Here is a 25,521-nt window from a genome sequence, read left to right on the forward strand (position 1 = left end):
TTGTGAAGAATCCATCTATGCCCTAAAAATATTCAAGAACTTTGCTTCTGCTACCCTTTAATACCTCAAAGTCAACCAGGGTTTTTTTTTGTTTCGTTCTTTTATTATGACCTTTTGATCAGGTAACACACACAACTCCAATTTATTATTATAGCCACATATTTGAACAACCAGAACGAATGAAGTCAGTTTGCCCACTACTGTACCTCTCTTTGAGTGACTGTTTCCATAATGGTGCCAAAGGCAGGGATTGTAGCTATTCGGACAGAGCTGGAAAATGAAAAAAAAACCATTTGGTATTACAGTACATCAAAGTACTTCGGACATAATGTACATATTTTACTGCACAAGTTAGTAGGTAAGTTTTGTTAGACTGTTAGTAAAACAATAGACATAAATCTTACAGCTTCTTCACCAGTGCTTTCTAGGTGACTAAACTGGCAATAGCAGGGTATGTCATAGTTTTACAGTTCAAGAGATATTGCAAAATGTGCTGCAAGAACTAAATTTGGAATAAACCTATTCTGATAGTTCAACATCTTTGTTCATCAAAAATATTGTTAGTCAGCCATGGAGCCTGGAGAAAAGACTGTAATGCTATCGAACAGAGATCAGTGCAAATGTTACACCAGACAGTTATTTTTTTTTATGTTGTGTTTTTTTTTAAGTCTATGGACTCAGTCTGAACAACTCACAATTCTGGGTCACTGGATAAGGTAACAAGGGCCGGAGCAACCCGCTTGTCAATTAAGGCTTCATTCATGCCTCGCACGATGAGCTGTAACCAGTCAAAGAAAAACAAGTGCCAACAAAAACAAAAAAAAAATTAATGAAAAACAAAAATGATTAGTTCACAGGGGAGCACTCGGACATGTTCCATTCAAGGAAGCATCCAACTACTCAACATAAGGTTCACAAAAATGAGGTACTTGCACATGCTTAAAAGCTAGTCATCAACCTGTGGAACTTAGTAGGTTAAACAAAGCCATGCGTCCCTTTCACTCTGAAAAATCACCCGTTTAATTTGATCTGACAGGATAGTTATTGATAAGTCAGACTTGAAGTGTAGAGTTTTAGTTAATATTTTCCAAATTTGAGGTTTAAAAGATGTTTGGGTAGGATACACCACCAAATTTTAGGTCTAACTGTACAAACAATCAGGGAAAACAAAACCTCTCAGGAGCAGATAACTACAACAAATTTTGTTTTGCATAATCAAAACATCTTTATTAACATGTAAAATAATGGAAACCAAGAATATAAATATATTGACAATATAGATTTATAAACATTTGAGGCCTGGACATGAATAATGTCCAAGCTCGTTTCCATTTCTCAATATACTGTTTAGTTTCAACTTTAAAATAGTGCACTTCTAAGTCCAGGAACCAACCAATCCCTTTCAACTAAGCACAAAATGATAGCTTTTAAGTTATCAATTCCAATATGGATTGTATATTTAATTCCTGCACAACCTGACAGAGAATCAGCCAAGTTATTTGAAAGTGTAAAGGAACAAATCAAAGGGTGATTTCTCAGCAAGTTAATAAAAAAAAGTGAAGTGCTTCACCTGGCGAGGAAGAAACTTACATTTCAGGGTCACTGGAGAGAGTGATAAGAGCAGGGACAACTCTCTGAGCTACTAGAGTTTCATTCACCCCCTTCACCAACAGCTGATTGGGCACAACAAGGGTGTCACATGTGATAACGTGGGAAGAGTGAGCAGAGTATCATGGAAGCAGCATGTACATTGAAGAGAGAAGGGACAAAAGAGCAAACAAAATTAGATGCCAAGCAACAATTTCTACAAACAGCTCAATATTTACAGAGCTTGAAACACTAATAACAGCTCTAAAACAATGCCACATACCAAAGCTGGTCAGATCTTAAAATGTTGATAGAACACAATACAACAATTTCAACTGACATGTCCATCATTAGTGGAATTACTTTTAATTTTCTTATCACTATGACAGGTAAAGTTATCCAATTTCCACTTTAAGTTACAAGCATAGGTAATTCAGAGTTTATATTTAATTCCTTTTGTGCACACCAAATGGGGAATTATATTTTTGAAAGCAGATACCAATTTAAACCTTCTCCCTGCTTGTGCTTATAAGCATCTCTTCAGAACAATAACTGCAGGAAACAAGTATCTGCATTAAACAAACTATCTTAAGTCTGGCAGGGTCAAAAATGAATAATCCCAAGCATGCTTGGAATCCTGTAGTTCTGAAACTCATCGAAATGAAGACGACTTTGCAAATCACAGAATATTCTATTCCATCAAATATTCATTAGCTCATAATACCAGTAGCAGGATGCCATTTTTAATAGCACCATCAGCACATAATGTATTTCAACATTTGCCCAATATTCATCTCTTAGAAAGAAAGAAAAAGGAGCAATTTTCCTTCCCTTGACCAATCAGGTCTGGCAGCTTTGGGTGGGCACAGAGGCAACAAAATATCTCACCCTACATAAGCAGCTTATGTTTTGAAGCATGCAAGAATCTAATTACATTGCTTTAATGGCTAAAGCATAACTGATCTCAAATGGGATAACTACATACATCACATTTCTGTATTGAGATACATTGTGCTTCAGTAATTTACTTAGTCATAAGGGTAAAAGATGTTCCAGGAATATTTATTACACAGAATTTGAACAATGCTTTAAAGGTAGCTAGGTTCCAAAAATATGAATACCATCAAAATACAACTGAAAATCTTACCTCAAACATTCTAGCAGCAGTGCACCTTACAAGTGCTGAAGTATGTACAACTCCATACCATAGCACTGTTAAAAGCAACTCATGGTATGCTGGGTTTGCACTATTAAAACAGAAAATAGGGACTTAATAAATCAAATTTGGAGCATCAACAAAGAGCTGCTCTTTTCGAAAATGGTTAACCCTTTTATGCAGAAGCCTTTCAAATTCTTTAAGGTCTCACTTTCAACACACAATGATGCACATATTGATTTCAAAATGGAGAAGCAGCTTAACCAGAAAGAGTTACACTTCAGCTATGTACCAACACTAAACGCCTTGGCATCCATATTACAGTAATCACTAAAGTTGATTGATAATATTTGAAATAGGAAAGTAAATGACAAAAAAAAATGGCAAAACAAAATCCTACAATTGAAGGTTTTCCGATGTCATGAATAATTAAGCACTTGTAAGTTTTAACCATAACAGAATAATAACTTTAGCTCTTGATTTCTGCTGACTGGCAGGTCTGCATTTCCTCCAATCTCAAATACAAAGCCAAAGCATCAAAATGTACTGTATATCAAAAACAAGAATCAAATAAACAGATGATGCATTCTTCAGAGCTAAACATATTTTACAAAAAGAACTTGCAGCATTGAAAGAACTCCTTCAAAGTTGGAAAAAAATGGCACAGATGTTTCAAACCCATCATAAAGAAAGGAGGAAAAGAAATTGAGAACACACCTAAAGAAATTCAGTATTAAGAGCAGAAACATGAAAAACTGATTTGGAAGGAAAATATTGAGAATCAAAAGAGGATCACTGGAATGAGACAGAATCCTTAAATATTACAGGATGTATCTTTAAAGATTAAAAGACGACTGGAGTATGTTGACAAATTTAACAAATTGAAATTCAGAAAACAGATTAAAAGAAATGCAGAAAACTGGAGAATAATATGTTTAGAGGAATTCAGCCACGAGGAAACAAAGATTAAAGATGAAGTGCTCAGTGAACTGAACGAAAGCTAGAAGCTATTAAATGTGCTTGCTTGGGATAGCCACAATTTTCTTAAAAAAATCAATTAAATATGGTTACAGTTCAAGGTTTATAACTATACAGGGAAGGAACCTATAAGCATGAACAAAAATAAGGGAATAAAAGTAGGCATCACTAAAGACTGAAATGATTACATCAAAATACTTATCACCAGCCTTGAAATGCAAAGGGACAATGGGACTTTTAAAAACTGCGAGCATTTTCACAAACAGGCTTGGAAAACAAGGAAACTGTGGTTATTTTCAATGAGTAAAAATTATGGCCTTTTTGGCCTCAGGGGTCATATGTTTAGAGTGCAAATTGTCTCTTTGGGTGTTGGATCAGTACATGTTACAGATGACTGGAAAGGATTCTACTATAAGGAATAATGGTGCAGAGCTTGCAGGGAGAAATAATGTGCTATGAAGGCATTCTCATTAATGTATAAATTGCCTAGTATAGGAAGATTGAAGGATACGCCATAGCTTGCTTACTTTAAAAGCTGGTTAATCAACTTATTTATTATCATGGTTACAAATCACTCCTAGCCTCCCTTGTATCCTTAGATATGGCTGCATTTGCACAGTAACTGTTCATTACACTTGCCACAGATGCTTAATTTTGGCAATTACAATGCAGATACCTCACAGCAATCTGTCAATTGTTATTGCATTTCCAATTACCTCCAATACAGAATCACAGAATAAGGATAATTTCAAGCATTCAAACTCATTCACATTACCCAATTGTCATTGGAGATTTTATAAATAATCTTCCTTTCCCTGTGCAAAAATTTTTTTGTCCATTTTTACTTCTTTTAAGTTTCAGTAGAAATCACAAAAATCATTAAGGAAACAAACTGCTCCTCCTGCCATTTTTATGTCTTGCACAGTACTGCTGCCACAAAAGAACCCATTTAATAACATGTCAGTGATAATAAACCTGAATCTTATTCACCAAGTTTTCAGATACCCTCTTGCTCTTGCATCACCATCAGCCTTACACTTCAAGTAAATTGCATGTAGAAGACCCCAGCCGAAGGTGCAAGTAAATTTTTAATTAACTAGAAACACTATGAGATGCCCATATTCTGGCCTTGCGAGGATCCATTCGGAATAAGGTTCAAAATAACACCCTCACATTTGAAAGAAGACTTTGGCAATAAAATTGGGGAGCAGCGAGCAATAAAAAAAAACTGCGCAAGAAACATGACTAACCAGGTTGGTTACTTATCAGTAGATAGACACAACTCTAGAAATATAGGATTAAGTACAGTAGTAAATGATATAGAACGTTCAGAAATTGTCGAATAACCTACCCCAATTCCACAAATGAGGCCTTCAGACTATCAAGTGGTGCATGTGATAATGAAAGTGTGGTCATTACATCTTCCAAAAATCCAACCAAGAGTTTCCTGTCTTCTTCCTAGCAGAAAATTACAGAGCATAGAACTTGCAAAAACACTATCAGAGCAAGAAATTGATTGTTGAAGATGGAAGTTGATATTTACAATTTTATTACCTGATTGTAACAAGTAAGTACTCCAGTTGCGTAAATGGGAACAGTAGCCTTTGTTAGCACTCCATTGCCAGCTGTAGCAGAGACATCTTTTCAAAACAAAGATTAAATGGACAAAGTTACTTCACTGCCGAACTTAATCTATTTTTGCAGGAAACATTTATCTCATGATTAATTTAGCATACAGAGGCCAATTTTAGAAACGTACAGTAATCATTTCCAGAAATATTATATCATACTATCATTAGAATAAGAATAATTTCCTTGCTATATCAAATCTGAAGCAAAACTCACCAAGGCTTATACTGCTATTTTCTAGAGGAAAGCTAAATCTAATTTTTGGTCCCAACAATGATACTTAATTTGTTTTGTAATGAGCATTAAACCTGACAGCTGCTCCTCAATAACTGCTGAAGAGTTTGGATGCCAAAACCATGTGTCATGAACAGTAAAAGTACCAACAATAAAACAAGTCTTTTGGTAACCAAGCATGGTCACACTTAGGGAAGCAAAATATATTGTGTAAGCTGTACTGATAATATCCCTACAAAAAAAAATTACATATTTTAAGGGTTGTCTTTTACTGAGTTAAAAAAAAAATAAATTATACAGAGCTAACTCATTTTATGGTAGCTGAAGTTATTATATTCTTTTGCCCAAAAGTGCAAATTAAATTTTCAATAACTATAACAAAATATAAAACTTAAGTTGTGGCTTACCAACAGCTTCTTCTGATAGTCTCAGTATTTCTTGAAACTGTGGTTTTACCTAAGAGTGTACAAGTTATTACATTAGACTGCAGGAAAGACAGGAAGTTATAGAATCACATTGAATTACTTTCCAAATGACGGCCTTTGCATATAAAAATAAGCAACATATTAAAAATTAAATACCGGAATATTATCTCTTGAAACTCGAATACTCAAAACACAATTTTCAAGAATTGTTTTAAAAGTAAAATTGGTACAGTTAAGAAAGAAGCTCTAAGATGCTACTGAAATTTGCTAACCAATTTTCCCTGTTGGTCTCATCATCTGTGCCGATATACCTGAGTCTGCTCCAGAAGAACTGCTACTTGAGAGATTAAATGTGTGGAGTACCATACAATCTTGACGTGCATATAGAGGACTAATTTGACTGGGATTGCCAATTTGGATCTAAATATATTTTTAAAGATAACAAGTGCAAAGTATTAGAAGAATAATCTTCTAATTAGTCTCAAAGATGCTGTCTGTGCAAAGTTTGCACATTCTCCACGTGCCAGCAAGGGTTTTCTGCAGGTGATCCAATTCCCTGCTATATCCCAATGACATGTTGGAAAATTCATTGGTAAATTCTGACAAGTGTACCGCATGACATGTTGATAGCAACATGGAAAAAATAGGTTACAGCAAGATAATTAGACTTGGGTGTATTTGAGGAGCCAAATTAGATTCAACGAGGTAGAATCCTTGAACATTTTCAATGTTACAGTTAAATGATTCCCAGATGGGTGATAGTTTATAGGCTGAGAGAGACTGAAGAAAACATGGCTAGAGGAAAGATTACAATGCAAAATACTACTTTGCTGAATAACGAACAATTCTACTGATTCAACAACTCCATTGAACATTGCAGTGATCCATTTCAAACCATATTATGAGTGACTTTTTGCATTTTGAAAAATAAACTCTGACAGTACTGATTACAACTCACTAATCTGGTGTGCTGTGATCGGCCGATTCCTGTGGTCCATTGTGTTTTGAAACTGTAGTACAGATGTATACTCATTAACTAACTCTAACTAAGATCTAACTGAGATTCAAAATTAACCAAGATCTGAACTAATTTGTAGGTAAGTAATCTACCAGTACAATTTTTGCAAATTCAGCCAGAGTTTCTGACTGTGGGTTACAGATCGTGCTTCGAACCCCTACATAACACAGGGAGTGTCCAGAAGGAAAAAAGAACAATGTTATAAAGAACAGTTCTGCTTGGAAGATGACGATAGGGGGCAATTTCTTTGAACCGGTAGGTCTCGAGGGTGCGCAACTAGAGTTCCAACTCAATATTCTTTTATTATTATTTAATAGCTACTGTATTTTCCAATGACCACAGCAGCGGTTTCAGGATCAGAACCAATGGGAGTGCAAGTTACTTTACACCAATTTCCATGCCGAAGTAACACAGGACTTCCTGAAGTGAAATGTAATGCAACTCAACAGAACTAGTAATGGCAACATAATTATAAAAATTGTTCTATTTTAGACGAAATCAATAGCAAACAATATTTTTCTTACTTTTTGCTGAGCCCTATAATTCATTGACATGAAGCCAATGCAAATCAAGGGATAAGTACAGGGCTCTCATAGGTAGCAAAACTGTGCATATATTAATTGTTTAATGGCAAACAAGTAACCGAAAAAAAGAACTAAACTATCAAATTGATTGCAGGAGTCATTATCTGAAAACAAGAGCAGCAACAAGAATCCAATGGAACAAAATTAAAGTGACCCATAGACCAGTACTTTTGAATGATTATGCTATACTGTTAATGTTTGTAGCAAGGACTTTTGGGATATTTCATATTATTACAGTACTTAATTCAATAAGTAAAAGGATCACATCGATCAGTACTGAAAATTTCACAATGACCGAAGCCACAATAACCCACCAGTGAGCATTCCAACATATAATAATAGAATTCAATGACAAAATAAACCATAATGTTATAAAACAGTGCCTGCTACCTGTCACTTTGCGTTTCACCTTATGCAATGACCTTACCTTCACACGCAGAGAGTATGTGAAATAAAAGAAGTTCTGCAAATTCCACCACCGTCCTCCTGCCACCCCCACCTCCCGATCTCCATAATGCTGAAACATTTAATAACCCACTGAGAAGAGGCATGGGTTTCAGGTACCCTCTGCCACTTCTCTTGGGAAAGAGCCTCTGGATTTTGGCTCTGAAATAAAAGTATATTAAAACTGGGTAAACAAGTATAATTCTAAAGAAGAAGGGTTTGCTTGGCAGGAAAAGACACATATTGTAATGTGGATTCTAACCTACCATTTCATTACCTTGGGTAACATTTTACAAAACTTCTTTTAGATTCTCAATTGATAAACTCCAAAAAAAAACCCACCATAGATTGACAGTTTAGGCAGATTTAAAGATTAATGCAGCAATAAAATAAAAATTTCAGTCTCTGGTGATATCAGCATATTACGTTGCACTAAACTGGAAGTCACAAGATATGGATACATTGAAGATTATATTTGAGTTTTTCTAATTGTTACCACTTCATTTCGGCAAGGAGTGGTCAAATTACTCAGTTTGACCTAACTGGAAACTCATTTTGAACAACTGCAACAATATGTCCTATTTTACACTTCATCTATAATGAAAATTATGATATTGTATTAAATCTAATTTGATTTAAACTTCATCTAAATTTACAAGAAATCCAAATATTGCAAAATCAGGACAACTTAGTAGAGACTCCTCTTTTGCTTTTGTGTACAATGGATAAAATTGAATACAGTCAGAATATACGAACATTTGGATAATGAAACCAGTTGATATGCGGTACACAAATAGATGTTATATGGATTCAAGTTCTCTTCTATATATAAACAAGATCACTGGCAAAATTATTAACTCACCTTTGTATTTGTAAAAATTTTACCAAATGTTCTACATAGCCTCCAAAAATACCGGGAGAAGTCATGAACACAGGACGTTGAGGTAACATTAATGTTACCAACAGTTTCTATTAGATGTGGTAATCTGCAAAGAAAGGAGAAACTCTTATAATTTAGGATTCACACTGTGACAAGATCCATAATAAGTGATAAATGACCAAAGTAATAATTACTAATAATGACTAGCCCAAGAAAATGTTTCCAGCAACTCAATTTCTTTAGTAAGTAAGCTTAGCCAAACAAATCATAGATGAGTACTCTGAATACAATAAAAGAAATTGTGTAAATAATAAGCCTCTTAAAACCTGAAAATTAAACCAAATGGCTTCAAATTCAAGAATGCTTTCATTGCCATGTTAAATATTTAACATGGGGTATATTTAAAACAGGTTGATAGGTTCTTGATTAGTAGGAACATCAAAGGTTACAGGAAAAAGGCAGCGCATTGAGTTGAGAGGAATAATAAATCAGCCATGATGGAACAGCAGGGCAGACTTGATGGGATGAACGGCCTAGTTCTGCTCCTATATCTTATGGTCTCACACATTTTTAAAAAGCTTTAAAAGACGCATGTGAAAACATTCAACATGTTTGTAATTCAAAAGTATGGTCTGGGGTAATGAGCATTAAAGTCAACAATTAGTAGAATGAAATCAACTTACAATTGATTAACGACCCATAATAGGTTCTCCCAGCCAGTGGTGCCCTCGTGTTCCAGCTGGTTATCATACAATTGCAATAGCACCGATAATTGTTCTCTACTTCCAATAATTGTTGCCAAATCCTGAAGTGGGGAGGCTGGTCGAGGGAACCTGGTCACTAAAGACATTTTTAAAATGAAAATTGAGGTCATAGATGCACACATATACATTATGTCCATGGTTATATTTTCAATAATGGAAGCAATTTTCACTTTTGTTGTCTCCTACAAAATATAACAAAGGAAATTTGGTGTTTCTGGAGCTTACTGAATTTAGCTATGTAATTTAACTCTAACGAGAAAAGTCCTCTCTAGTTTAGTCTCATCACTGATCTAGGGTGTGAAGTGACATTTGGTCACCTTCCGAGCTAACCAAAGTTGATAATTCACCTAGTCAAAGACCATACCTATCAAATAATCTCATTGGGAAATATCATGCCAAATACTTCTCAATCTATGACCAGTCCTTCCAAGCAAGTAAAGTTGCAGAATATCTATTGCTGCTTATTCTTCAACTCCTCCCCCCCCCCCCCCACCAATGAAACAAATGTAATCTAATGGGAAAAGGGTTTGCATGGATGGGTTCAACAGTAGTTCCAGGCTTTTATTTATTATTTTTAATTAGAGATACAGCACAGCAACAAACCCCTCCAGCCCATCAAGTCCTTGCCACTTAATTACACCCATGTGACCAATTAATCCCAAACTGTATGCATGACCTTTCAAAGGTCATAACAGGACAGGAAAGCAAATTAACTTCCAACATCCAGAATGCAATGATTTAATAATGTGAAAATTGCATTTACTTGTTATTTTGTTTACAAAAGATCAGATCAATGTACAATGCAATACCCTCTATCTGTGGTACTTCTCCTTGAAGTTTTGCTTTGCTTGCAAAAGGAGCATTTTTCAGCACCACGGCAAATAATGGTGGAATCAGTGACTGCATGGCTGAAAGATGCAGGTGTAGCTTGTGTTCATCGAGCCCATGCTCTCCATCCTAAATGGGGAATATGCAGAAACACAGGTGTTAGGATTTCAAAAATTATACATTGATTGCAAATTGAAAAGCTAAATACACTTTCAAGACAGCCACCTAACAAAAATAAAATCTTAACCTTAATTCAATATCAAAATTAAAGTCTACAAGAAAGTACTCACAAATACAAAGTTTTTGAACAATTTTGACCATCAACGAATCCCAAAGTAACTATTCAAACATTCACGTATGCCCACTTCACACACCTGGCCAACACTGACTGCCTTATAACCTTATAGGCAATAACGCAAAGACATTGATGTCCATTTCTGCCTATGTTGATATGTGATTAATGATGAAACTATTATAGAATACATGAAAAAGATCACCAGCCATTTTCACCTGTCTGGCTTTAGAAGATACAGAACAAGATTCTTTACTGGTAAAAATCCTTTATTTGTCGTTTAAAAATAAAGGCACTGCTAAAGAAGCAGCAGTTTGATAAGCAGCTTGAGATGAAGTTGTTTGGAATCACTTATTTGACTGATTGTCACCTGTTAATCAGTTATTCACCGATCAGAGGGGAGCTGAGGTAGAAGACCTTTTACCATCTGTCTTCATACAAATGGATAATAGTGCATACATTTATCTGTTACTTCTGATACTATCCTTGTCAAACAAACCTCACCTTGCCAAGTTTAGATTTGGAAACTAGTGCCTGAGAGGGTGATGGAAACAGCAGAAATGAAGTTGGTACAAGAATGATATCCTCAAATGCAGTGTTCCTGAGGATAAGACTCATTAGATACAGGTTGGACTGCCTGATGTGTCAAGTAAACTAACATGGTTGAAGCTCATGACTCCTACAGAAGTTCATAACTTTGTGCAAGACCCAGGGCAGAAACATATTGGATTGGATAACACCAACTGATAACCTGCCAGTCCACTGAGAACTTGAGAGGATGTACCAGTGAGTTAAAAGGCTTCCAGGCCTGCATGTGGCAAGGTGTGGAATGCACTGGGGTTCAGGTGCATTTTAATAATCATTCACAGTCTGAAATCCAGGGACAACGGGTACTCCGATCAGAGTACGCCTGCTCCCTCCCCCCCACCCCCCCAGCAAGTTACATGATAGACGGGAAACTGAAGAGAAAAAAATCTGAAATCAGCAGTTAGGAAAATGTAGGAATCTACTAAGGAAGTGGCAACAGAGCACTGAATAACTATGAAGAAAACTGAGGCAAGGTAATGAAGGTTTATGAAAGAGAAGTCAATTTTGATGAACTTGTTACTTTTTTGCACGATAAAGTCAATACTGTTTCAACGGAAAACCTTCAATAAGTTGCCACTCATTAAACATGAAACGGAAAAGTGGAACTGGGGGTTAATTTGTAAGCATAATTGAAGATTAGTAAAAGGCAGGGACAGAAGCAATAAATAACATTGTAAATTTGGAAGGTCATTACTGGAAGGGTGGCACACTTTTCACATTACAGCCCTGGCCATTTATATTGTACATTCATTATTTATAATGAAGGGATTTAATGCTATAAATTCAAATTTGCTGATGATACAAGTGGTTGGCAGTGTGGGCTGGGAGCGGGATGCAGTAAGGCTTCAAGGGGATGTGCAAGGCCTAAGTGAATAGGTGAGGTGACAGCAGATAGAACAGAATACAGTACTGTGCAAAGGTATTAGACACCTACGTATAGCTAGGGTGCTGAAGACCTTTTCACAGTACTGTATTTGTCAACATGGATCAGAGAGCAAAAATCAGGCAGGAGGAAAGGATGTTGGGAATGGCGAGGATGGAGCACCACGGGAGTGATGTGGGACAGCTGGCAGAAAAAAAAGAGTGCTGGGGTTGGTGGGGGGGGGGGTGCGTTGGTATGGTTGCAGACATGCTCAGCCCTAAGACACCAGGCAAGGTCATTTGATTCCAAACAATTGGTTTATTGATCATTACAGAATGTCTCTCTCTGGTGCTTCCCACTCCCTCTCCTCTCCCTTCCCCCTTTTCCCAACCATGATTTCCCTCTCTCCATTCTCAGTACACAATAGTGACCCATATCAGAATAAAGGTTTATCATCACTGACATACGTCATGAAATTTGTTTTAGTTTGCAGCAGCAGTACAGTGCAAGACAAAATTACTACAGTACTGCGCAAAAATCTCAAGCGCCCTCAGCTAGATATGTGTATGGTAAAATAACAGAAAAGTTGGAGAATTTTTTAATGATAATAGGAGACTGAATGGTCTAGGTTCTGAGAGGGACCTATTGCCTTTTTACACTAATTATTGTAAGTTGACAATGCAAGTACAGCAGTCAAATGGCACATTTACAGTCATTGCATGAGGATTCAAACAGATGACAGCAAGAGGCAGAACAAGCCAAATGTGATCTAATCCATTACACAAAAATTCAGTAGGAAATTCTTACTGGTAATAACACACATGAAAAATATAGCTTGGTAACACAAACACCCAATTTGTTCTGTTGCAAAATTGAAGCCCGTCTAAAAACTTAACTACTGATCTATAAGCAGATCTCCTGGAAGCCACCTATTTTAATTCCACTTTCCATTCTGATATGTTAATCCATGGTTTCCTATACTGTTGCGAAGAGGCCATACTCAGGTTGCAGGAACAACACCTTATATTCTGCCTCCAACCTGATGGCATGAACATCAATTTCTCGAACTTCCAGTAATGGCCTCCCTGCCCCCTTCATGATTCCCCATTCCGTTTTCCCTCTCTCACCTTATCTTCTTACTTGGCCATCACCTCCCACTGGGTGCTCCTCCCCCTCTTTTCTTTCTTCCATGGCCTTCAATCCTCACCTATCAGACTCCCCCTCCTCCTGCCCTCTCTCTTTCACCAATCAACTTCCCAGCTATGTGCTTCATCCCTCCCCCTTCCGTTTTCACCTCTCAACTTCTGTTTCTCTCTCCCCTCCCCCACCTTTTAAATATATTCCTCATATCTTTTTCTCTTCAGTCCTGCTGAAGGGTCTCGTACCCAAAACGTCAATCACTCTTTTTTTTCCTATAGATGCTGCCTGGCCTGAGATCCTCCAGTATTTTGTGTGTTACTGATCTGGCCTGTAAGTCAGGAGGTCTTTTCTCTTGAACAAAATCATTTTTATTTCTACCACAGATATAAAGTACTTAACCAGAAATCAATCTCTGTGGTCTCATTCTTCCTGAAGTTTTTCCACAATGCTTCCCTGCACACATCATTCACTAAGGTGAAGTAGTACCAAACAATTTACTTATCCGGAGGACAGAGCTTAGGATGATGGCACCTAACAGCGACTCCTCTGCTTGCATCTTCGGAAACAGCTCTATTTCTATCTTTAATATCCCTTTTTTCTTTCCTTTTCAGGGTTCTTTTGAAGACCCTGGCCTGGAGTTACATGCTGATATCGGTTCTTTGAGGGAATGAGACCCACTATCAGGGCCTCACAACTGGCCGCTTTTTGATATGTCAAGGATGCCTACAGGGTGCCGGATTTTCGTGGCTCTGGAGGTGGGCAGGTTAGAGGTCAGTGCCGCTGCAGAAAACTGGTGTGTCGTGGGAGTACGCCGAAGTTCAAAAGCAGCGAGCTGGCTGCTGGCTCTATGCCCAGAGACCCGAGATCATTGGGCACAGAGCTCGGAAAAAGAGAAGCAACAGACTTTTAACACCATAAATCGATGAGTTGTTTTGTTATGTCTCCCCTCTTGCTGTGAGATGGGGACACCTTTTTCCTCATATCGGGGGGGGAGAGGGGGAGAGGGGGGGAGGGGGGGAGGGGGGGAGGGGGAGCGCCTGTGGCATGTCGAATTACCGGGTGAACGAGTAGACTTTGAGTTACTGCAAGTCTGTGCTTCACGCTTGAGTGATCGGTGGAGGATGCAGATGCTTTTTTGCTGATGGGGGACGGGGGAGCTTTGGGTTCTAACACTTAACTGTCATTCATTCTTTGGGGCACTCCTCCTCATGGATGTTTGTGAAGAAAGAGAATTTCAGGATGTATATTGTATACATGTGTGGCGCGTGGCCAAGTGGTTAGGGCATTGGACTAGCGATCTGAAGGTCGCGGGTTTCAGCCTCAGCCGGGGCAGCATGTGTGTCCTTGAGAAAGGCACTTAACCACACAATGCTCCAGTCTACCCAGCTGAGAATGGGTACTGGCAAAATGCTGGGGGTTAACCTCGCGATAGACTGGCGGGGGGGGGGGGGGGAATCTCGTACTCTCAGTTGCTTCACACCACGGAAACCGGCATGAGCACCGGCCTGATGGGCCACAAGGCTCGTGACAGACTTTAATCTAAAAAAAATATTGTATACATTTCTCTGACATTGAATGTATTTTGAGTCCATGAGTTGGTATGCAACAAAACTACTGAAAGCCAGCTTGTCAACATTTTAAGCTGTAACTGGACAGAACACAATGCACTATTATATTATGTACACTTGTTTGATTTATTCCGAGCCTTAAAAATAGACAAAATGCCAATAACAGAATAAAAAAATTAATATAGCCATGAAATTATTAGTATGAGTAATCAAAGAGCTTCAGCTAATTGTAAAGGAAAGAAAAATTCACTGAAGGAAATTCCAGAACTTCACATTTTGAAAGAGCTTAGAGTTTGATATTGAGATAAGAGCAAAATTGAACAACTAAATTTGAGGATGACAAAAAAGGACATAATCCAAGGATTATTGAATTGCAGCAGATAACAGGCAGTTCAAGGGTCAAGACCAATGAACATAATTTAAAGGGATGACAATTTTAAAATTGAGGTGTTGCTCAAGCAAGAGAGAATCCAGGTTGGCAGGTATAGGGGTAATGATTGGTAGACAGGACTTTGCACCAATTGAAAAGAAATACATTTGCATTCTTCTAACCTACCCTGAGTATTTTATCAATGTTGCTTAGTAGAGTTGGAATGAGATGCGACTGGAGTTTACCCAATTCTGTAGTCCATGCTGCAAAGGCTGGCAGGAAAACTTGATGTGTAGCATTAATCACCCTCTCGGAGGGATCACTTAAGGCTGACATTTGCAGTTCAAAACCCTGTGGTGGAAAATAAAGCTTTATTAATATATCAAAGGACAAAAGTGGGAATTTCCAAAAAGATATTTCACCTGAATAGAAAGGAAATACTATAACCATTGGTTCTTGGTGTAATACCATACCTGCAAATACTTATCAGGATCATCAATGTATGCCATAATAATACCCAGACTTTTAATGACTGCCTCTCGCACTAGGTCTGCCTTATCTTCTGTCAACATTTGCTGCAGCATTGAAAGCACCAATGAACTGCGAATCTCCTTCTATGAGGAAATAAAACAATATGTTTAGCCTGGTAAAGGATTTGCTTGTTTGGCTTTGAATAGAAAGACATGAATTTTTCTTACAGGCAAATAAGGTGCTAGTGCTCCACAGGCTTCGGCCACCAGTAACCTTCGTTCTGGATACTTGTGATTGATCTGGGGAAAGAATAAATGAATAAAATGTTCTTTACTTTTATGTTAACTTAGTTCAAGTTCATGCCATAACTGCAGGTAAATGGTTGAAAAGGAACACCAAAGAAATCAATTTAGAAGCATTTCTACTGAGAAAATTGCATTTATATGTCACAAACATACCGAGGATAAATACAAACTCAAATACTCAACTTATCAGGTACATTTCAGTAACCTACGGACACAAAAGTGACACTAATATCCATGTTTAAAGCAACAATTTCACTGATAGTGAATTTAAATATTGTCTAAATAATGAAATACCCATCTTGGACTAATCAGTATAGAGGAAGCATGGCAACAAATTTCATAATTTCAACATCAGTGTATAAACTAAATTCACAAAATACACCCACTTGGTTCCTGGCTATCTGTTTTGATACAGAGTTATCAATAAATCCTTGTCCACTTTGCTTCAAGTACAATGGGTTAAAAATACTAATATTTGACTGGTGGTCTAGCAATACAGAAGTCATAAAGAAACCCAAAGGTCAGATGGCAGTGACTGAACTCCAGCTTGACAAGTAGACGCAACCCTAAAAGCAGCAAAACCAGAGAGGTTAAGTGTCTGACAGTCACTGCATCCAGTGAAATGCCTTTTCCACTTTAAAAACTCTCCCGCACAAGTTTCCTGTCATCGTCGGATATGATGAACAACCACCACTAATATTGGTAGTGTTCTAATTAGTTCAGTAATTAATTTAAATAGAAAATTTCTTACCCCGTCAAATGGTAGTGTGTAATTTTTAAACTTTTTTAAAAACTACTTCCATGAACATTCGGCTAATTGGGGCAGCTGCTTAACTGGATTAAAATGTGTCCCAATTAACTGGAATCCACTGTACATCGTTAACTAATAGTAATACAAGCAGCACTGGAAACACTCAAATCTGACTTCACTTGTAGAAAAAGTAATCCTTCAGACGAAGGTCCACTGCCCGAGTTTCTCCTGGCACCTTCCATAGCCTGATCTGCAGCTTTTCCTTTCTTCTTCGCCAGTTTACAGTTTGCCTATGATTTTTTTGATTAACTTTGCTTTAGGTTCAAAATATATTATCAAATTATGCATACTGTATACACCTTGAGATTTGTTTTCTTGCAGGCAGCCACAAGAAAAAAACACAATAGAATCCTTTATAAAACCCCCACACAGCAAAGATCATCAAACACTCAATGTGTGCAACAAGAACAAATTGGGTAAACTATGAAAAAGTAAACAAATAATACACAGAACACTAACCACTGAGTCCATGAAAACTGCAGTTTTCACATTAGTTCAAGAAGAATAAAACTGTCGTGCAATTTTTTTAGAAGCACGCATGCTGCTCAGCCAGAAGGGTCAGGATTATTTATATACATTTTTAAATTAGTATTTTGTAATGCTCCTTTGTTTACTTATCATTGAACTTTTTAAGAATATTTAAAAATACAAAGTTTGAGGCAGCAGCTAATCTTCCAGTTTGCTACTCTTCCTGTCATCCACCATAACAGCTATCGTTGTGAAATTTTCAATTGTAAAGCAATGCTTTACACTCAATGCTACCATATGCTGTACTGTAGCTTTTATATACTTGCTCATTTTGTTTCAATTAGAGTAATATAATGCAGCACAATTTTGAGGTTCAACAGGAGAGCAAACCATTCAACTTTCTTGAAACTGTATGTTCATACATTATAGCATAATTCTCAAAATCTGAATGGATTTTGATAAACAGGTCATCCTTCTGCCTCCACAGTGCAAGTGTCTTTTCCTACCTGGAAGTTAAATAATATGCAAAATATCAAATTATACCAAGCTCAACGGAGAAGAAATTTGCCTTAAACTTGCATTGCTAACTAAATCATTCACTCAATTTAAACAGCTACACAAAGGGTTTCTCCTGGTTCAAAGGTGGGGAATTCCCATGTTTTTCCCTTTGCAATAGTTAAGCAAGCCTATAATCAAGTAACAATGCACACTGATATTCCATCCAGAAGACCATTTTAGACAGCACACATAGAGCTTCTGGTTGTTTTACAAACATGATTTATATCCTTGGGGTGGCAGAGAAGCTTCGTGGTTAGCGCCAATGTTTTACAATGTTCACAGGTTGGTGTTCAATTCCTGCTGCGGCCTATAAAAGTTTAAATGTTGTCCTTGTCCACACGGGTTTCTCCCAGGTGCTCAGGATTCTTCCCACATTCCAAAGACATACGGGTGAGGGTTTGTGAGTTGTGGCGATACTGCGTTGATGCTGGAAATTTGGCAACACTCGCGGGATGTCCCCAGCACAATCCTTGCTGATTTGATTTGACAAAGATGATACATTTCACTATATATTTAGATGTACCTGTGACAAGTGATGAGTGGGTTCTCAGGAAGGTGCACACTGACCACTCTTTATTGTACATACCATACATGGCTCCTACATGGACAGAGTTAGGAGCACCAAGTTTCTGAGAGTGTACATAATGGATCAGCTCATCCATGCCACCTCTTTGGTCAAGAAAGCACAGCAGCATCTCCACTTCATGGAGGGGATTGAGATTGAGGCTCCCTCCCAGACATTTAACCAATTTTTTCAGTAGCACCATCGGGAGTGTCCTGACCAGCTACATCACTGTCTGATACAGGAATTAGACCATAAGACAGAGGAACAGAACCAGGCTATTTGGCCCATTGAGACTGCTTCACCATTTCATCATGGTGGATCCCCTTCCTTCTCAATGACATTCACCTGCCTTCTCCCTGTAACTTTTCATGCCCTGACTGATCAAGAGACTATCAACCTCTGCCTTAGATACATCCAATGACCTGACCTGGCTTGACCTCCACAGATTCACCATCCTCCGGCTAAAGAGACTCCTCCTTATCTCCGTTCTAAATGGACATCCCTTTATTCTGAGGCTGTGCCCCTGGTCCTATGCTCCCTGAACATACAAAACATCCGCTACATATCCACATTATCTCAGCCTTTTGACATCTGATAGGTTTCAATGAGGTCACACCTTATTCTTCTGAATTCCAGTGAGTAGAGGCCCAGAGCTATCAAACGCTCCTCATTTAACAAGCTTTCAATTCCGGAATCATTTCTGTGAACCTCCTCTGAACCCCCTCCAATGTTAGCACATTCTTTCTTAAAAATGGAGTCCCAAAACTGCTCACAATACTCTGTCAGGCTTCATCAATGACTTATACAGCGTCTATGCTTTTATATTCTAGTACTCTTGAAATGAATGCCAACATTGCATTTTTCTTCTCCACCATTGACTTGGACTGCAAATTTACAAACTATGTTTGTACTTTAAGGAGTCCTAACAAGGACTCCAAAGTCCTTTTGCACCTTGAATTTTCGTCCTGTTTAGAAAATACTCTATACTTTATTCCTTCTACCAAAGTAGATGACATTTCCTGACACTGTATTCCATTTGCCCATTCTCCTAATCTTTCTGCAGCCTCCCAGCTTCCTCAATACTACCTGCATCTCCACCTATCTTTGCATCATCTGCAACCTTGGCCACAAAGCCAGTAATTTCATCGTCCAAATCATTGACATACAACATTAGAAAAGTGGTTCCCATAGGGAACTCTACAGAACACCACTAGTCACTGGCAGGCAATCAGAAAAAGCTCCCTTTATTCCCACACTTTGCCTCCTGCTAATCAGCCAATGCACCAGCCAGTATCTTTCCTGTAATATCACAGGCTCTTATCCTGTTAAGCAGCTTCAGGCCTTTTGAAAATCCAAGAGCACAACATCCACCGATGTTTGTGTGTTAGGTCTGGGGCTGCTCTGATGAAGGTCTTACACCTGAAATGCTAACTGTTTTCTTTCCACAGATGCTGTCTGACTTGCTGAGTTACTACATCATTTAGTTTTTCTTTCAGGTTTTGGCACCTCCAGTTTTGTTGACTTGAACTAACCTATTTTAAGTAAATACATAAATAAACGAGGATAAGCCTGTTCTGTATTGCTGACTGTTGCACTTAGCAGTTACTTATCACAACTTTCCACCTGACTTTTTCCAAAGCCCCAAACTGAAAAACCTTCTTAAACATCTGCTAACATTCTATTTGCATAAAAGGGACAATTCTTGAAACTTCTTCAGACAAAGTTTCATTTGTCTTCAAATTTAATTCCTAATAATTGCTGATTTGTTCATTAACTTAACATTTAGTTCTCTGCCATTTTCCACATTTTCTGCGCCTCTGGGAAGGTGGACACAAAAATATGATTACTTCCTCTGCCATTTTCTCATCTTCAATACAATCTTAATGCATTTCCTCATCTCCAGTGTGATTGCAAGTGCTTGCCCAAGGAGCCAACATTGTGAAGGTACCGTATCTGGAATTATGACAGAACATATTTAAAGCAGAATCATGGTTTAGCAGGCAATTAAGTAGATCTTCTGATGTCCTGATGGTCAAAGTCCTGACGAACGGTCTTGGCCTGAAACTTTGACTCTTATTCCTTTCTGTAATGCTGTATGACCTGCTGAGTTCCTCCAGCATTTTGTGTGTTATACTGGATTTCCAGCATCTGCACAATCTCTTGTGTTTAAAAGTTGATCCTCCTTGGGTTCGTAGCCCAGATTGGTAGAAAATACTCTAAATCTAGAAAGTTATGCAGAGGTCTGGTATTCCATCCCCAGGAGGGAGATACTTGGAGCAGTGGTTAATGAGATTGATTCTCTGTACTGCAGATATGTGGTACAAGGAGAAATTAAGCAAACTGGGGTCACAGTCAAGAGATCAAGAAAATGTGTGGTGATCTCATTAAACTTCACAAAATTAATGGGTTTTATAGATTACAATGTAATGGCTGGCATGTCTAGAACCAGGAGTCACTCATAAAATAAGGGACTGGTCAGAGCTGTGTAGTAGCATCTTCATCTAGAAGGCTGTTAATATACCTGTGATAGGCATATAAGCTCAGTTGCTCAGCATGTTCAAGTCAGAAATCAACAGCTTAAGGGAATCAAGGAATATGGGGTTAATGTAACAAAGGGGCTAAAAAGACTACAAATGAGACAACTAAAAATTGTGTTCTTCAGCACAAATTGGGCTTGAATTCTTCTACTTAACCCTGGTCACTTATCTTCTTTCTTGGAAACCTCGCTATCGGTATATTATAGGTTATTACACATATATAGCACATAAAATAAAATTAACACAATATTAACAGACAAGTATTTTGTAGATGTACAAGCTGACAGAGTGCATATAGAACAAATAGTTAAATATACAGCAGTTTAATGCCACTGGCACTGTCATAAATAATGTGTACTAGGTGGTAGCAGGGTGTTCAGAAGTCTCACAGCCTGGGGGAAGAAGCTATTATCCAACCTAACAGTCCTTGTTCTTATATTGTGGTACCTGCTACCTGATGGTGCTCTAATAGAATGTGACCAGAAGACTGGGGATAATCATGTTCATTTCATTTTAAATAGTTCACAAAAAAATTGCTAAATTCATAATCCTAGCTGCTCATATTCAAGCTTAGAAAGAAATAATTTCACATTGCAATTGAGGATTAATACATATAACATGCACATGCAGAAAATGGGGGAACTAATACAATGGGCAAGCGGGAGAAAGAAATAAAGGGTGAAGCTGATGGAGGATGTTGGGGAAGGGTTTATAAATTAAACAAGGGAGAATGATAAGAAAGAACTTGAATAAAAAAATTGCAGAGTAAAACATGTGAGAAAATACAAACAAAGGAGGCTACAAAGGAGCTCTGTATTTACAACGGGAATCCTTTCAACAACAGCACAAATTTGATCGAAGCTAGCTGTCTTTCAACACATGCAAGTTAGACAGATTTGCATACCAAGACATCTTTTGCACTTACTCGCCCTGTTCTTCCCTGCCCTCCAACAAGATAGTTGTTGGAAGTATAGTTGACTCAAAAGAAAAATACTATCGTTTCCACTTGGCGTGAGGTATTGTCTTGATTTAAAATGTTACAGACAAGAGAAAATCTGCAAATGCTGGAAATCCAAGCAACACACAAAATGCTGAGTCCCTCCAGCATTTTGTGTGTGTTGCTCAGGTCTTGTCAAAGGGATTCGGCCCAAAACCTTGACTGTACTCTTTTCCATAGATGCTGCCCAGCCTGCTGAGTTCCTCAAGAATTTGTATGTGTTACCAAAATGTTATATGGTTATCCAAAATGGTACTTTTAAGAGCTTCCATACTTAGAAATAGTATAATTCGGGATGCTACAGTTAGGCAAAAATGGATCACAAGCTAAAGGATGCCAACAACTTTAGTCGCATGGGTCTCAATGGGATTGGTCTGAATCAAAGAAATAGTGGCTGGTTGTATGGACCATACAGTCTGTTCTGTCGTTCCACATTATATATAAACATTGGCATCATTATTGTGTTCAAAGACTCCATGAAACAGTGCAAAATTCTCACCAACTCTTAAATCCCTAGCCTGTAAACATGCAGGGGGAGAAGAAGCGTATTGAGAAACTGATCAATGGAGCCGTGTTTAAATGGCAGAAGAAATATACCAGCACACAATCTAGCCATCTGCCTCTGCCTTTTCCTCTGCAAGCACCTCCTGCCCCATCTGTGAAACAGTGTGCAGTTCCTACTGTACTGTTTTTTGAGGGGTTCTAAGGTGACTGATGGGACCTTAATGGAAGTAGGTCATGCTTAGACTGGAGGAACTGTACAATCAGTAGTGTAAACCTGCACTCTCAGGTCCTGCTTTCAGTGGAAACCAACTACAGTTCCATGCAGTGATTAAAAAAGAACGCCTTTAAGGAATTTGGCTTTTAAGTTCTCATAGAAAGACAGACTTTAAAAATTGCTATGTGTTTATTAAGTTGTTCTTAAAACTTCAACCAAATTGAGTCAGAGTCCAAATAAAAGCATTTGGACTGCTTTTATGACTATGGCCTGCCAGGGATCACTTGTGTTACATGGAGTATGTGCGCTCTTTCAGGTATCAGCAAGGAACACATACAGCAGTTTGCCAAATAACCTTTCAAGGGAGAATCGAAGATGGGTCTTTCTCCTCATAGTTCCAAAGAACAGTTGTATCCTCAGTTATACAAGAATCATGGGTGACCTTGCAGGAGGCTGGATGACACCTTGGTTTCAGAAAATTTTAACCCTTTCAAATAGCAGATGCAAGTGACAATGAAAGTTAAATTCTACTTGTCTGTTTACAGCAGTATGCGCAAAGAAACAATCTTATCCTTTTCTTTCTTAGCAGACATTTGTCTAGTATAATTACAGCATCCAGCTGTGAATTGCCAAAGTTTAATTGGTTAAGTAAACTTTCTATTTGAACGTAATAAAGTTGTGATAATCAACAAGACAGTTTTGCAGTAATTATCTATGGCACTGAATAGTTTTAAAACCGATCCCAAACGTGTATCAAATTTATTCAATTGCAATCTGCAACATTCACAAAATATATTTTATGTGGTGTTTGATGTGATGTGGTGTTTTATCAAGTATTTGACACGAATTAGTTGCTAAATGTTAATAGATTTTTAAGTAAAACTTATATGCATCAAGTTTTACTTAGAAAATCAAAACGATTTTGTTATAACTGATAACTAATTCCAAAGTTAAGTTGTTTGATCTGCTCTCACTCCAACCTCCCACCACCCCACTAGGAATAGGGTTCCCCTGGTCCTCACCTACCACCCCACCAGCTTCCGGGTCCAACATATTATTCTCCGTAACTTCCGCCACCTCCAACAGGATCCCACCACTAAGCACATCTTTCCCTCCCCTCCTCTCTCTGCTTTCCGCAGGAATCGCTCCCTATTTGACTCCCTTGTCCATTCGTCCCCCCCATCCCTCCCCACTGATCTCCCTCCTGGCACTTATCCTTGTAAGCAGAACAAGTGCTACGCATGCCCTTACACTTCCTCTCTTACCACCATTCAGGGCCCCAAACAGTCCTTCCAGGTGAGGCGACACTTCACCTGTGAGTCGGCTGGGGTGATGTACTGCGTCCGGTGCTCCCAATGTGGCCTTCTATATATTGGCGAGACCCGACGCAGACTGGGAGACTGCTTTGCTGAACACCTGCGCTCTGTCTGCCAGAGAAAGCAGGATCTCCCAGTGGCCACACATTTTAATTCCGCATCCCATTCCCATTCTGACATGTCTATCCACGGCCTCCTCTACTTTAAAGATGAAGCCACACTCAGGTTGGAGGAACAACACCTTATATTCCGTCTGGGTAGCCTCCAACCTGATGGCATGAACATCGACATCTCTAACTTCCGCTAACGCCCCACCTCCCCCTCGTACCCCATCCGTTATTTATTTTTTATACACACATTCTTTCTCTCACTCTCCTTTTTCTCCCTCTGTCCCTCTGACTATACCCCTTGCCCATCCTCTGGTTCCCCCCCCCCCACCACCGTCTTTCTCCCCGGACCTCCTGTCCCATGATCCTCTCATATCCCTTTTGCCAATCACCTGTCCAGCTCTTGTCTCCATCCCTCCCCCTCCTGTCTTCTCCTATCATTTTGGATCTCCCCCTCCCCCTCCCACTTTCAAATCTCTTACTAACTCTTCCTTCAGATAGTCCTGACGAAAGGTCTCGGCCTGAAACGTCGACTGTACCTCTTCCTAGAGATGCTGCCTGGCTTGCTGCGTTCACCAGCAACTTTTGTGTGTGTTGCTTGTTTGATTAAAATCTTGTTTTACCTGCTCCCAGCACTGTGGTAGTAGTTCAGCCTCAACACGTGTTGGACCAACATGCCGAGCAAATGCAACACAGCCAGTGAGAATCATCTGTCTAAAACCAGAAAAAGGAAAGTAAATTAATAGTGAACCTAATCACTCACGAGAATTTTTCGACATTACATCCCATCAAATTTTCTTTCCATTTGACCTAGTGACTTTTGAATGTTTCCCATTTCATTGACACAACCATTTCATGGTGAATGGTGATTGACTCAACCATTTCATTTCAAAACACATACATTCCTTTTTAGTCAAGTTTTCAATAGAGCCAGGTGCAACACAATGTACGGCTTAAAAGAAAAAACACAAACTAATATCAGATTGTCAATGAATTCAAGACATTAAAAACAATTAAACAATCCAAAACTGATGTTCATCTTAAATCTTAATTTTTAGTATTTACATGCATATTTCAGGTAAACATTATTACTTTTTCCAATCAATTTCTTGACCACGTATCATCCATAAGCCATTTTTTTTTCTTATTTTCAGCATAAGGTTGAATTATTCTGATTAATAACTCTTTGTGAATTTTGTGATCAAGAATGGAAAATGAGACAGTAAAAAGTGGTGGCGTCATTATTTTCGATTCAATTATTACAAGCCCAATTATTTTAAAGTTAATAAAGGAAAGACAAAAAGATGGTATTACCACTTAC

The 25,521-nt window shown here is 38.3% G+C and overlaps 1 protein-coding gene across 7 annotated transcripts in view; it reads right to left on the reverse strand.

Moving 5' to 3' along the window:
• relch (RAB11 binding and LisH domain, coiled-coil and HEAT repeat containing) overlaps window positions 1-25,521 on the reverse strand; it is a 99,950-nt gene that overhangs the window by 14,486 nt on the left and 59,943 nt on the right. For 4 of the 7 annotated variants that reach the window (XM_072283340.1, XM_072283335.1, XM_072283333.1 and 1 more), the window contains 13 exons: window positions 24,824-24,914; window positions 16,046-16,117; window positions 15,821-15,961; window positions 15,534-15,698; window positions 10,509-10,656; window positions 9,619-9,775; window positions 8,918-9,041; window positions 5,992-6,040; window positions 5,276-5,361; window positions 5,073-5,179; window positions 2,735-2,834; window positions 1,591-1,673; window positions 207-270 (listed from right to left, as the gene is read on the reverse strand). In XM_072283340.1, coding sequence (XP_072139441.1) covers window positions 207-270; window positions 1,591-1,673; window positions 2,735-2,834; window positions 5,073-5,179; window positions 5,276-5,361; window positions 5,992-6,040; window positions 8,918-9,041; window positions 9,619-9,775; window positions 10,509-10,656; window positions 15,534-15,698; window positions 15,821-15,961; window positions 16,046-16,117; window positions 24,824-24,914 — 1,387 coding nt within the window. Of the gene's footprint in view, window positions 1-206; window positions 271-695; window positions 779-1,590; window positions 1,674-2,734; window positions 2,835-5,072; window positions 5,180-5,275; window positions 5,362-5,991; window positions 6,041-8,917; window positions 9,042-9,618; window positions 9,776-10,508; window positions 10,657-15,533; window positions 15,699-15,820; window positions 15,962-16,045; window positions 16,118-24,823; window positions 24,915-25,521 lie in introns of those variants that run through there. The other 3 variants (XM_072283336.1, XM_072283334.1, XR_011889728.1) reach the window with 2 other exon arrangements.

This window comes from Mobula birostris, chromosome 19, assembly GCF_030028105.1.
Source record: "Mobula birostris isolate sMobBir1 chromosome 19, sMobBir1.hap1, whole genome shotgun sequence".
NCBI classification, from domain to species: Eukaryota; Metazoa; Chordata; class Chondrichthyes; order Myliobatiformes; family Myliobatidae; genus Mobula; species Mobula birostris.